The 15,502-nt window shown below is 40.4% G+C and overlaps 1 protein-coding gene across 1 annotated transcript in view; it reads right to left on the minus strand.

Annotated features, from left to right (window-relative positions):
- LOC124756001 (glycine receptor subunit alpha-1-like) overlaps positions 1 to 15,502 on the minus strand; it is a 188,146-nt gene that overhangs the window by 58,611 nt on the left and 114,033 nt on the right. The window contains exons 4-7 of the mRNA XM_047249048.1: positions 10,122 to 10,189; positions 3,948 to 4,174; positions 2,927 to 3,009; positions 2,625 to 2,774 (exon numbers count right to left, since the gene is read on the minus strand). Coding sequence (XP_047105004.1) covers positions 2,625 to 2,774; positions 2,927 to 3,009; positions 3,948 to 4,174; positions 10,122 to 10,189 — 528 coding nt within the window. The remainder of the gene's footprint in view (positions 1 to 2,624; positions 2,775 to 2,926; positions 3,010 to 3,947; positions 4,175 to 10,121; positions 10,190 to 15,502) is intronic.

The following is a 15,502-nucleotide window of genomic DNA, read 5'->3' on the forward strand; positions in this document are numbered from 1 at the left end:
ATTTTATCCACCTCAGAATATGCTTCATTAATAGTATCGGTGGAATACCCGTCCCTCTAACGGAATGGTATATTATGCAACGTTCTGTAGTTTGTCGTAATATAATAATAATCTCTCTATATTTCTTATACGGGCGGTCAAAGCTACAGAAAAATAGTATACCTCTAGTTCTTTGAAGTTCTGTAACTGGTGATTGCAAGCTTACAGTTCAATCACTATTAACACGATGCCGTCTCGCTGTTGTCGTTCACCGCAATGTTTTCCTTGAAATGAATCTTCACCATACATTGTGCTTTCCGTAATATATCAAAGAACTTAGTCAGGTAAAACGACAATAGAGATAACTGTAAACGTCTGCCATGAAGGTGTACCTTCATGACGACTGCGTACAAAGAGGAGGAATATCTAAGGAGTGAGAATAGTGTACTGTACATGGGACCAACAGCACACCAAAATAGACACTTGACTTATTATATAACTCTATTTTCATACTGAGCTAAGACTGAAACTTTTAATATTACACTTTTATTTGTCCTGTTTTTATACATTTATCTCTTAGTAACAGCAATGGTGAGTAGTTGGTACAAATGAATGTACGGCAAAAGAGGAAACATTTCTTCTTGCAGTTAAGCGCAACAAAGGTCTATGTCAAGTTGTCATTGCAGAAAGAGGCGATTTGTGTGTCGATTGAAATCGAGCTATAACTTAATGAGTTCATAAAGCAGAGGTAATTTATTGTCTGTATGCACATATATTTACGAAATAAGTGACAAATAATCCGATAGAGCGGGAATATGCAGCCAGTCAATTCGTTGAATGTATTTAATTCGTTGAATGTATACATACTTTGAGTAATTTTCACCTGCATGTGAGATTTATATAAGACAGCCTGACTCATTTCCACTGGAGGTACATACCAGTTTGCTTATTTCAAAGTAATTACAGTACGAAACTATAGTACTATAATAATATCATGCAGAATTAGTACCCATGATTCATAATTTAGCTCTCGAAAATGATTGATGATTAAACATATGGCACGAGAAAGGAAATAAAAAAATTCATTCTTTAAACTATTTTACTGAGTAATAATTAGCTAACTTTCTGCATGCCATAGTTTCAAATTCGATATTTTTCGGGACATGTCCATTTTGTCATACTAGCAAGTCACTTCATAACCCGCTGTAGAAAAAAGTTATTAAAACAGAGACTCGGTGACATGATCAACTGCAATACAAAGCCTAAAAAACAGTTATATTATCCTTTCTTTTCCCATGGAAAAATAACTATCGACGTCTTAGCTGTGATTCGTTGTCGCAAAAAAATGAAATATCCTTAGTTTTATCTCTTCATAGTTTTAACCGCAAGTTCATTTCAGACATCGAATGCAAGTCATTGAGGTGCCTTTGAAAAGTGTTTACAAAATCCACCTTATGTCTCAGCGGGGTCTGACAGTGAAAGTCTGCAGTGCGCTTCCGGACAAACCTTAGCCACACCGCGCTGTGGTAACTGTTGGAGTCTGTACATTGGTGACAAAAATTCCGCTCTGTGCATCTGAAAGTTCGCTCCATAGATATTCCTACTCTGTGACTGTGCGTTGCAATAGACTTTGTATTCGAGGCGATACCGCTGCTCTCGGAGCTACAATCTAATGCTTCAAACAACATATGTTCACAAAACAAGAAGAAGGCTGGTTTTGGAAATAGTATTTATAACTATAGAATGAAGAAAGAGGTATGTAGTGCTTTTAACATGAATTTCTGTGTAGCTTTAAACATTATCTCTTTGTTGATGTCAAAATTTTACACAGGTTGCGGTTCCTGCAGCCTTAGTTTGCGATGATAAACAAGTCTATAGATGAAGCTTTAGCCCTGACATACGCATTACTCAAAGACTAGCTTTATTTTCAAATGCCAGACAATCAATATACTTCCGTGAAATTTAACGTCACATCTCTGTTAGTTTGCAGTATGAGTGATATCGTGTTTGACAGGCATTATATTGATTGATTCGTAGTGAGCCTATGTCTGAACTATGGAATTATGTATATGAGTGAACTTTAGTTCGTTAAGATGGGGCTCTAATTTTTGAAACAGAAATCCGAAGTCAGATCAGCTACAGTTACGAATTTACGAAGTGAGTGCATACCGCATGCCATGAAAGGCCCCCTGTAATCCAAAGTCGTATACTATTTGCAGTAGATTTATAGCTCCATTTTGTCTTTTTTGTTACGTTTCTGACTCAAACTTTGGGCAAATTTTTAGTACATGTCAGCTGTGGAAAGGGTCGTACAGCTTACTTTCGGTTAATTGGACGCTAGTACTAATGAAAAATCCTGTCTGTCTTGATCGTTTAGTTTCCACCTCTGGTATCGTATATTCAAATCACGACAAAAAACACCTGTGGTTCATGATGAATTTTATATTTTCCAATCCTGAATTCAGAATTACACTATTAGATTTTATTTAGTTTTTAGCTAATTCACAAAATATTAAATTTGTTATTTGATAAAAGTAACTAGGAATGCCCTGTGTATAGGAGTTTTTCAGTTTTAATCAGTTACAGAAACCACTTCACATAGGAAAACATTGTGCAGAAGATAATTGTAGTAAATGAATACTTGCCTTCGCCGTAATAGACACCTTGAGAATAGTCCTCCGTAGAAAAGGACACAACATACTTTGGAAGCCTGTAACCGTCACCGAAGTCGCTTGGGAAACTCAGGGCCTTCTCACCCACCCACTTAAAATTCATGTCCGCGATCGTGTATTTGTCTGGAAAAACGAACAGTTTCTGTATGAATGTATGGTACTAATTACTACAACTACAAAAACCGAAAGGCTACGTGAGTTATTCAAAGCAGGAAACACGCTGTGGAAACGAAACTGCGCGAGTAGCGTGTTATGTAGCTACGGGCGTTACTCACAACTACTAAAGTCGACGTCGCATCTTTGCACATCCAGCGGGTAGAGCACGAAATCCATGTCACACTTGATGATCACCGTAGCTCTGAAAGCATTAGACATCACATTTACTTGCATAATACTTAAGAAAAAATACATATTTACTAAATGAACCTGACTCTTGCATAAGTACTTAAAAACGTATTTACCTAAAGAACTTGAATCTTAATTCAAAGTGAAATGAAAATGTTTTGGTTAATATTTCATATTCAACAAGTATTGCATACATACGCATGTAAGAACTGTTATTTGCATCTTAACACTGTAGCGCATAGTGTAGTGCATTCACTGTGTGTGCATAGGAGCATAGTAAACTGTCGTGTTCGGTTACTGCTTTATATGTAGATTTGAAATAGTTTCTAACTGACGCGTCTGTGCAAACCCAGCAGTTAATTTTTTTTCTTTTCGGAATTATTTATATTTCCTTTGCTGCCACGTGCTGAAGATTGCAAGATAAGATTGATGTCGAAAGACGGTGACCATAGCATACTTTTTGTATATAATGACTGACATTAGGAAGATTGGAAAAAACTTTTGGTAGTAAATTTTATACTCGAATGCACTTTAAAGAAGCTGCAGATGACTGACAGATGCTTTTTTGAGATGTTTCAAATTAATACTTAAAAGTTAAACAGGTTTTGACAAAAGACCATGCTCTTACCACCCCGTTTCAGGATACTGTGCTTTTTGGTGTCACTTTCTAGTCCACAATAAGAAGGAAATGCATGGGTAAATATCTGTCGACGCATAAAGATGGCACATCTTCTGACAGTGTGTGGGTGGAAAATAACTGTGAGTATGCCCGAACTTCTAAGCCAATTTCTTTACAAAATCTTTTTTCAGAGAAGTGCTAATATTAGTACCAATTCCTACGTATACTCGTCACACATGCTTCCAGCCAATTCTGAAAGTTCTTACTCGTCCCAGTATCTAAATGTTCAGCTGCAGGATTCTGCGTGCGTCAAGCCCCGATATTCAACTCACCCGATGCTGATGCGCATGGTGTGGTTGCGGAAGAGACGCAGAGATGTCATCTCCTGGAAGAGCGATAACACTTTCATCTCCCGCAGTTGGCGGATGTACAGATCGGGCACCCAGAACCGCTCTCGGTGTTTCCAGGTCAGCTCCACATGGTTCACGTCCGTGTCATTGCGAATGTGCACGCGTGGATCTCTCCAGTGCACGTACAGGAACACGTCGAGTGAGATCTCCTGCCAGATGCCGACAGTTTCACAAATCAGACAGACACGAACGCGTCAACAAAACTGTAGGTGTACACTATAAAACATGTTCGAAACACGTGCTTTGTTTGAAAGTCGTCATTTTTTTCGTCCATTACACATAATAAAACAGATGCTTCTCAGTTATAATAATTTTGGAACGGTTATAATGCACACACTCCCTATTGGCTCCTGTTTCTTGTTCTTCGGCCGACGTTTGTTTGATGATTTTTCTGACGTTTCTCCAGCACGAGTGGCTGGCATTGTCAAAGCTTCACCCTCCATTGCTGGTGCTGGACTAGAGTGATCTCGCTGTCGCAGATTATATGTACCTCGCGCACCAAGGCCAGTGGCTTTTATGGGTCATTTCCGGTGCGGTTCTCCTCTTGCTATCTGCAACGGTTGATTGCTGCAGCACGGGAACACAGGATCCGTTCACCTTGAGGCATTCTTCTTTCTTATCGAAGCTATTCTCATGTTTTTGTATTTCTATAGCTCCTCTGAGCAGGCGGGTGTGATAGCTCTTTTCCACAGCCACAACATCCCAGTCGGAGAATTTTACTATGTGGTCAGCCTCGGGTACGGCCTCTATGCCATACATTTCCAGAGTGACACCGAGCGAGATGGTGCAATGATTAGCACACCGGACTCGCATTCGGGAGGATGATGGTTCAATCCCGCGTCCGGCCATCCTGATTTAGGTTTTCCGTGATTTCCCTAAATTGCTTCAGGCAAATGCCGGGATGCTTCCTATGACAGGGCATGGCCGACTTCTTTCCCCATCCTTTCCAAACCCGATAAGACCGATGACCTCGCTGTTTGGTCTCTTCCCCGAAGTCAATCCAACCCCAACCCAGAGTGACTCACAGAATCGGTCTTATATTGCACAAACACGGCGTAAAGACTATTTATAAATCGAGAAAGAAGATCAGAGAATGTCTCAGATCGGCGAAAGAGAAAAGGAACCCACTTCCAATGTCAGTAATATACGATCTACGGCATACCATGCACATGCGGAAAAGTTTATGTTGGAATGACTGTTAATCAGTCAAAGCAGGATCACAGAATATAAGCCTCATTGCAGGTTGGGGCAGGTGGAGAAATGGGCCCTGTCAGAGCACGCGCTGTGTGGTGTCGACCAGATGCTAAAATTCACCGACACGGAAGTTCTAGCTGCAGAGAAGAGCTATCACAACCTCTTTTTCAGGAAAGATGTATAGATACATAAACATGAGAATAGCTTCAACAAGAAAGAAGAAAGCCTCGCCAGCCGCTGTGGTCGAGGGCTTCTATGCGTTTCAGTCCGGAACCACGCGCCTGCTATGGTCGCAGGTTCGAATCCTGCCTCGGGCATGGATGTGTGATGTCCTTACGTTAGTTATGTTTAAGTAGTTCTAAGTCTAGGGGACTGATGACCTCAGATGTTAAGTCCCAAAGTGCCTAGAGCCATTTGAACCAAGAAAGCCTCATGGTAAACGGGTCCTGGATTCCCGTGCTACACCGAACGCTCGTTGCAGGTAGCAAGAGGAGAACTGCACCGGAAATGGCCACGGAAAAGCCCTTGAACGTTGGCGCGCCAGATACATATAATCTGCGGCCGCCAGCTCGACGCTAGTCCACCACCAGCAACGGAGGGTGAAGCTTTGACAATGCCAGCCACTCGTGCTGGCGAAACGTCAGAAAAATCATCAAACAAACATCTGCCGAGGAATCCGAGACAGAAGCCAACAGTCATTTCATCAAAAAGAGATCTCGAAAGCCGGATCAATTTTGGTTATAACGCACTTGATCAAATGGCCAAATTTTTAATGTTTTTTTAAAAAACATTTTCCTTATTTAACGCTGGATACGTTTATAGAAGCTCTACTGTCTGATTAGGGATCATCGAGTGGTATTGCATACTTCTGTGAATAAATAATAGGTAATTTACCGGTAAAGAGGAACATCAGAAACGAAATATTTTTTCTTATTCCTGTGTACAATTAGCCCATATCCTTTAACATTACAATCTTCGACGAGAATCATTGTTACCCTAATTATCAAATGCTAACACACTTAGAAAATGTATGCCGGTTCGAAATTTGCGAAAAACTAAGTACCTGATACAATTATTCCAAATTTATCTTTCCTGAGCTCTCGACATGGTTTAATTTGAATTAAAATGTTTTGTTCTTAATTCAGGAAAAATGTGAGATAGTTACTAAAGCAGGAGTGCTGAATAATCAAACATAAGTTGTAGAAAAATAGATGACTAGTTGATCAGAACGTTCTAGAAAAGAGTTAGTAGTACAGGAACTTACTGTAACAGATAATGCATTTTCGTAAGGCCCATACCTCCGTAAACCCTTGATGGATCGTGACGTTTGAATTTCGAAACTCGTTAGATTCTAGTTTTCGATCTATTATTTAATGTGACACTCATCTCCTGCCGCTGCCAGAGAGAAGATACCTTACCGTACACCAAGGTAACTGGATATTTGAAATTCAGCGCAGATTTTTCGGCCACCTATCAGGTCAGTGAGACAGTCACGCTGAAAATACTTGTGAGTTACATGTTGGTGTCTATATCATACGTATTTAACGAACGTTAAGACATTTGTTTTTTGAATAGTGATTTATCTTTTGAACTGTGACATGGCTGTTTTGGTAAGCTCAGGCAGTTATAAATTATTACTTTTACACCCGTGAGCAACAAAATCAGAGACACCCAACTAGAAGAGTGCAGCATCCCTTACCATCGCGATAACTGCGGCAGCGCATTGTCACATGAACTCCACAGGAACTCGAAAACCCAGGACACTGCTCTCAGATATGAACGAGGTACGCGATCAGCTCTGAGTAGTGTGCCATATGTTCTCATTAGGATGGATCTCAGGTTCACTCGAGGTCACACAAGTCCCGAATGTCTGTCGAGTTTGTACTCAAATTTCGCTGACGCGGTTCGAAAGGGACGATGTAGTTTATTGTTTTATAGAAGTTACAGGTTGTCTGCGTGAACTAGAGTCGATCAAACGATAGCACGCTGAAAGTAGATTCCTTTATCATTCTCAAGTGAGGTACGATGACAGACACATCGGGGTTTTACTTTATCCTATGCAAACATCTCACACATGATAACATCTCTGTCACCTGCCCGAACAGTGCTCAGCTGATAAGCGGAATGCGTCTCATATACGTCTAGTTTTAGATGTACAGTATGATCATCGTTTTCACTTGTCAGCTCAGGTGCTTTTCCAATTCTTCAAGGTTACACAAAAGTGTCCTTCGCCCCTGATAATCTTTGTGTCCTGTGACGTATGGTGAGATTCTCTTACACGCGTGGGGCAGGTGCTTCTGTACCCAATAGCGACGAGATGGTTCCGGACTGTGTGATGTTGCTCAGCACTTGGTAGGTTAAGTATCTGCTGAACTGTGTGACCCGCCTATTGGCTGTTACAATCTGCGATAGTCAGTGCTGATCCTTGCTATCGAAACGTTATCACCTATGGCAGTTGACTCTATCATGGCAATATTCTCCAAATGCCTTGTAATTTTATTTGATTACGTTTATTGCGATAAAGTCTTTCTATTGTTAAATATTTTAAACCTGTTAACTGAAAGCCGTGGAATTCTGTAAGCGTTACCAAAGTGTTTATGAGATGTCTTGCTGTAGAATCTGAGCAGAACACATCTTTATGCAAGAAGAATAATGAGTTACAGAAATATCTACAAGGTGTGACTGGTAAGTTTTAAGAATGGATCCGCTACTGCTTACTTGTTTGGTGGGCAGAGACATGGAGGGTTTGTAGTGAGTCATTGCCTTGTCCTTGAACGCCCTCTGACAGGAAACTGCGTTTCCTTTATTCATTTCATTGTGGCAGCTGGATGGGCGCAGGTCTGTTAGGGCTTGTTGCTGAATTCTGTCCGCGTGAAAATAGACGTAAAAACGGAGCAACGAATTTGTGTGAAATTTTGTTTTAAAACGGGAAAATCAGCTTGGAGATAATTTTATAAGCCATTCATGTTTTTGTCTGATCAAACAGATTTAAAAATTGACGTGATGCATTTGAAGATGAACCACGGTCCAGCCGTCCTTCCACATCATAAACGAATGAAAATGTTGTGAAAGTTCGCGACTTAGCGCGCTCTGATCGTAGACTTACAATTAGGGAGATTTCTGATGAACTTAATTTAAGTTTCTATACAGTTCAGTCAATTTTAACTGAATATCTGAACATGCGTCGAGTGTCCGCAAAATTCATTCCAAAATTGTTGTCGTGACCACAGACAATACTTACTTGAAGTGTGCCAAGAACTGATTAATCGGACTAAAAATGACTCAAATTTGTTAAATAGGTGACGAATCGTGGGCATATTGATATGATCCTGAAACCAAAGTACACTCTTCGCAGTGGAAGACTCCAGGTTCACCACGACCGAAAAAAGCACGGCAAAGTCGGCCGAAGGTGAAGACAATGTTGGTAGATTTTTTCGATTCTACCGGAATTGTGCATCATGAATTTACTCCTGGAGGACAGACAATTAACCATGAATACTACAAATGTGTCCTTGAGCGTCTGCGCGAAAAGGTGTGGAAGAAAAGGCCTGCATTGTGGAAAGACAGGAGTTGGGTGCTACTCCATGACAGTGCTCCAGTTCATCGTGCCTTATGCATCGTTGAATTTTTGACCAAATTCAGAATTCCTGTGCTTCCACAACCGTCACATTCCCATGATTTGGCGCCTGTTTCCTAAACTGAAATTTTCACTGAAAGGGAAGCGATTTTACTCGGTTGAAGACATCCAGGCAAATACAGAGAGCTTCCTTAACACACTTCAGGAAAAAAATTCCAGGAATGTTTCCAAAAGTGGAAATACCTTCGGAGTCGGTGTGTTCAGTCAGAAAGGGACTATTTTGAAGGAAATACATCACAGTAGCATGTAAGTTCCACTATTGTACAATTACAAGCCTATTCTTAAAACTTTCCAATCACACCTCGTACAATATAAAAGGCAGTTGGAGAAGATATGAGTCACTTCAAACAGTTTAAGAAACACCAAAAGCACTAGATATTATACATACACTATCCACCCATTCAGAAAGTAAATAATATAGTAACTTGGCCTGCAATGCTTCCCATTGTATTTATTACAATGCTGTGGACACCAAAAATAAATTGAGCCATTTTAGGCTGCTCTGGCGTTCAAATCATCTACGTGTAAACAACAAAGAAAGCGACGACTTCTTCCAAAGTTGTACCCAATATCTGTCGAGGACTAGCGGCTTATCACGCTACTACCTTGTCATGGAGGTACACTCGGACGAGATACATGATGCCCTTGGAGAAATGGTCAGTATTCAGGAACAATTCTTCGAAGCAAAAAAGTCTCATAAACGTGGCTTCTAAAGTGCATACTGAAGAGCTGTGAGCCCTTGTTCATCTTCGCTACTGTAAAACGCATCTGGTCTACCGAGCAAGTTATCATAACTCTGTGCATTCCAGAGCTCATGTTTACCAGACTATTTCTTCTTCTTTTGGTCCATACTATCTCCTCCGAAAACATGAGAAGGAAAGAGCTTACAGGAGAAGAGATTTGTTTCACAGTATCGAAGATGAAGTGCGCGTAGCTTCTAAGGTATGCATCTTAGAAACCATATTTACTGTAAGTTCTGCGTTGAACGTTCCAGTTATATCCATGAAAACTGTCAATTCTTCCTGGGACATCCTGTATAATGGCACCCTATAGCCATTGTACGAAATTTGCTGTCAAAACTTTTGCTGTTCGATTATATTAACATTAAGAAGCGGAACACATTACATGTATGTTTCAATCTTATTTTTGAACATTTGGACACAGAATATACATATTTTAAAATTATGAGGTTCTTTAAGCAGATCAGTACCATAACGAGATCTGTAGACTGTTTGAATATAACATATGAAAGACTGCACACTTACCTCTTTGTTCTCATCAACAGCCGAAATTCGATTGATGAACAGCGAAACAGACACCTCCGTTGTTTCACCTGTAACAAAAAGATGATTTGTTAAAGGCATTTGTTACCAAATTAAAAAAAAAGCTAGTTAAAGTGAAATGATATTCTGTCACCTAATTTGGTAGTTTTCATCCTTTGCTAGCATTGTCCCCTTTGTTTCCCGATATACGAGGGTCGTGCCTTAAGTGGAGCAATTCATTGTAGACGAGATTAAGTGCAGTGTGTTGGTGTGTTCAGTCAGTGTTGTTGATAAAAAGGGGGAGTGAGGTAGAGGACGGAATTGATGTAGCAATATTACCTACTCTTTCCCAATTGCACTGATGTTGTCCTCGAGCTTGACGTCTTGTCAGAGTGCTACATGCCCTCATTACTTTATGGCCGAAAGAGAAGTTTGGTCTTTAACCTAGGACACAGAGTCTGATGATGAAGATGTCACATGCTCCCTTCCCTCTACTAATAGAAGACGTACCAACAACCTACATGTACACCACAAGTTTTAAGTGCAGGAAATACATTTGATTGTTCAAAATGGTTCAAATGGCTCTGAGCACTATGGGACTTAACTTCTGAGGTCATCAGTCCCCTAGAACTTAGAACTACTTAAATCTAACTAACCTAAGGACATCGCACACATCAATGCCCGAGGCAGGATAAAAACCTGCGACTGTAGCGGTCGAGCGGTTCCAGACTGTAGCGCCTAGAACGGCTCGGCCACTCCGGCCGGCTGTAGGGAAGCAGCCTACTCACGCCGTAATAAATTCACATTAGTTTTTCCATTGTGTGCCAGCCAGTCTGCTGTAACTAGCTCTGACGTCATAAATGTTGCGCAATACTTTAAAAATCAAGTAAATAACCTGAAACGTTTCTAGCATGTCAGGAGTAATACTAAATCAACATGTGTTGAATGTCAGTTCAATAACTTTAACCATTTTCGAAATTTGGATGTTTTTCTGTAAAAATCATTGGCGCAACAGAAAAGAGCTAGAGACTTAAAAAATTTATATTTAGATTCCTTTTTCATAATAATTTAATAGAAACGGTACTTTGGATCTCACAAATTAAAATTTTAGTGGAAATTCATGATTTTCTGGTTTTTGTCTTAAAAATTAAGGAAGCAAGATAGATTAAGTAGGCTAATAAATAAGGCTAGGATGTTTATATTTAAGTAGAATGGAGATCCGCTATAATCATAAAGATGTGAGAAGTTTCAATTGAGTAACTATAAAACTATAGCGATAGCGTATCTCCAAAGGGCAAGTTCAGAGCTCGTCTACTGCGTGTAGTGTAATTAAATTAATTCTCTTGCGCAAAATATTTGACTTAGCCACGTCAGACTTTTATTATGATTACTTACCTGTGTGCTGAATGCATGTTTAAATTGAGAGCTTCATCGGGCATCAGCAAAGGAAGCGATGATTTATTCAATAACTTAAAGTGGTGCATTACCAGCGCAGCGGCTAGTTGGGAGAGCCGATTTGATCAGGCGTTCCCTTAGCCGTCCGCACCGCGGATCTATATATAAGAACGCTGCGCGAGGAAGGAAGGCCCCAGTTCTCTCCAGACGCTGAATAGCACACCACCTGTGTCGGTAGTCGCGTCGCATCGGTATCATTGCTATAAACAGCCTCGGATGCCGTATTAAGTTAATCGGGATACGCATAACCATGAGATCATTTTCGAGTGAAGTGTTAATTCTTGGATGGCTTTAATGATGTATCTTCAGTTTGCGTATGTCGTATTTTCACGTGCCATCGCGGGACAAACATTCTACCATTATTTAGCGTGGCGTTTGATGAACATTATCATCAAATTATGGTGAGCATTCACTTAAACCTTTAATTTGAACAGTTATAGTTGCATCAGCGCATTAGACTCTGAACTGCTCTAGTAGCTGGATTGTGTGGATTCTTTTTTTTCATCTGTGACTTTCAGAATACAGCGAACGTTTTTTTCACGATCGTTTTTGATTATGAATCCCAGACAATCTCCTAATTCCTCAGAGCTATAAGCTGTAGTTATAAGTGTATTTCTCAGATGAAGTGGGCACTGGGAATTCTAATTACAGGCTTAACGTTTTGCTAATCACTTTCTGGTTGCCAATATTGTAGTTAGAGAGCCAGTGTTGAGAACAGCAAAAGACAGCATAAATAATAGGAACATTTATATAACAATTAATTCCACCCACCTCCCCACATATGGTAAAACGGCAGGGAATTGCATCTTTTCTGCAGTTACATTACAATTCTACATTATATAAACAATCAATCCACCAGCCGCCCCACAACTGGTGCATCGGCCGGGAAATGCTTCTACATTACAAACCAAACATTATGCAACTACATTCATTCCACCCACCACCCCACAATTGGTGCATCGGCCGGGAAATAAACTGAGTAAAAGTGAAAGTGATTTTTAAATATTCGGATTTGGGAGTGAAATGCGACATGCAACTGACAAGGGAACCTCCCCATCGCACCCCCCTCAGATTTAGTTATAAGTTGGCACAGTGGATAGGCCTTGAAAAACTGAACACAGATCAATCGAGAAAACAGGAAGAAGTTGTGTGGAACTATGAAAAAAATTAGTAAAATATACAAACGGAGTAGTCCTTGTGCAAGATATGCAACATCAAGGAAAATGTGAGGTTAGGAACGCCGTGGTCTCGTGGTTAGTGTGAGTAGCTGTGAAACGGGGGGTTCTAGGTTCAAGTCTTCCCTTCACTGAAAATTTTACATTCTTTATTTTCGCAAAGTTATGATCTGTCCGTTCGTTCATAAACGTCTCTGTTCCCTGTAATAAGTTTAGTGTCTGCGTTTTGCGACCGCACCGCAAAACCATGCCTCTCCAATGGGAACTGAAAACATTTGATCGCAAGGTCATAGGTCAACCGATTCCTCCACAGGAAAACACATCTGATATATTCTATACGACACTGGTGACGGCATGTGTGTCACATGACAAGAAATATGTTGTCGACCCACCTAACTTGTACACTTAGCGAATGGGTAAAAAGATTCTTCTACCTTGCCCGATTTAGGTTTTCTTGTGGATGTGATAATCACTCCCAAAAAAGTGATGAAAACATAAGAGCTTGTCACATAAACTGAAAATAAAAAATTAAACTTTTCATCCGAGGGTAGACTTGAACCTAGGACCTCTGGTTGCGTAGCTTCTCTTGCTAACCATGGGACCACGGTGCTCCTCGCCTGCCAGTGTCCTTGATGTTGCCTATCTTCGCATGAACTACGGAGTTTGTTTATTTTACTAATTTTTTTCATAGTTCCATACAACTTCTTCCTGTTTTCACGATTGATCTGTGTTCAGTTTTTCAAGGCCTATCCACTGTGCCAACGTATAACTAAATCTGGGGGGGGGGGGGGGTGCGATGAGGAGGTTCCCTTGTGAGTAATAGAACAGTGATAGTGTTATGTGTGCATGTGGACGACGCAATTGGATTAACAACGCATCTGGATTGACGGAGCTGGCACTGAGTCTAGCGGCACTGCCGGCATCGCGAGAAGCCAGTTTCGCCTCACCCCAGTCGTCCGCCGGAGCAACCGGAGCCACGCCTGCAGTTGCGGGCCACGCAAACACACAACAGCCGTCGGAGTGCCATCTGCAGTTCAACGCGCTGCGTCGCATCAGTAATCCTGGTACGCCACGCCAGCAACGCCATACGTCGTGCAGAAGGAACTAAGTTAAGTGCAAAGCTGTTAAAAACTTTACTAACCTGCACTAAAAGACTGTCGGAAATGGAACTGCCAGAAGAAACTGAGGTTAAACTTAAATCAGAACCTATGTCTGTTCAGGGAACTGTAAATCCAGACAATGGTTCAAGTGTAAATATGCATGAAAATAGTAATGTTAAAGTGAAATGTGAAGTATTGTCTCCTGACAGTAGTGTGGGAAGGGGGCAATGATTCAATAATAGAGTCCCCTGTAGTAAAGCAGAAATCAGAAATTGTTAATTTATTGGATGATAGTTTATCTGATGAGTTAAAAACGAAACAGCCATCAGAAGTGGTAGAGTTTAAACAGGAGAAGTTAAATATGACTGTTCAATCAGAAGTTACACTTAGTTTTGATGATTCTGGTGTTGGAGCTAGTTTTTCGTCACCTGAGTGTGATAAGAAACCAGCTAGTGAGCAACCCAAAGATACTGGGGCTGTTGATTTAAATGTTATATTACAAGCAATAGCTACCAGTAATGCTGAATTAAAATCTAATATAATTGAGGTAAATAACGGGATTGTGGCCAGTCAAACTAATTTTAATAAACGATTGGAGGTAATGGACAATACCTTCAAGGCTGGTTGCAATAAGTTGAAAGAGGATCTGGACAGTTTAAATTATAAAATTGATTACAACCATGAGGATATTAAGAAAAGGGTTGCTCAACAGTTATCTGAGACGTATAAAACAGTAAAATCCGAAGTTGCAGAGGTTCGCAAAGACTTCCAAATGGAAGATGCGAAGCTGGAGCACAAGTTAACAGAAAAGATCGAGTCGGATGTTAATATAAAAGTAAACATATGCCAAGCAGAAGTACATGCAATCAAAACTGATACTACTCATATTGTGCAAAGAGTAGATAACGTTGAAATGAGAGTAGAAAATATTAGTACTAACATTGCTAACACTGAGAGTAAAGTAGCTTCAGTAACTTCTGGTAATGTGTAATATGCAACAAGTTGTAGCTGCAAACGCCGCTTTTATCGGGTGTCGGCAGTTCTTGCGGTTCGATCCAGATAAAAATATCCACCTGCTAGATTTCTGGAAGGATTTTGAAGATGTGATTCCACCAACTTGGTCTGAATGAGAGAAAATCTCATTTATTAGAAGCCATTTAGCAGGTGACGCCATGCGTTGGTCAGCTGATGTTATGTTGAAGTGTGAAACATCAGTGGAATTTGAAACAGCTTTCATTAATGAGTATTGGTCAAGTAATAAGCAAAATGAAGTGTTGAGGGAATTTTGGAGTGGAAAACCTTCAATGTAGGCAAGGAATCTATTGAAGAGTTTACCGGGTCATGGATCTCACGTTTGTCACATTTGGCCGAAAAGCTGAAACCTGAAATGATAATACTAGGCCTTGAAGCCAAACTGCCATGGTATTGGCAAACTAGAATTATATCTGCCCCTAGAGACAATCTGGATCGTTTCATTGAATATTTGGAACGTGTAGAGCATGTTGCTGCCAGTGAGGAGCAAGCACATAATAACTGAAATGCTAATAACACTAGTAGTAATGTCAAGAAAGCGCAGAATGGCAATGTAAACATCAGAACAGTAGGTGTTCGCCATCCTAAGAGAGGTAGGAATTGGAGAAATAATTATCAGAAC

Source organism: Schistocerca piceifrons, chromosome 1 (genome assembly GCF_021461385.2).
Source record: "Schistocerca piceifrons isolate TAMUIC-IGC-003096 chromosome 1, iqSchPice1.1, whole genome shotgun sequence".
NCBI classification, from domain to species: domain Eukaryota; kingdom Metazoa; phylum Arthropoda; class Insecta; order Orthoptera; family Acrididae; genus Schistocerca; species Schistocerca piceifrons.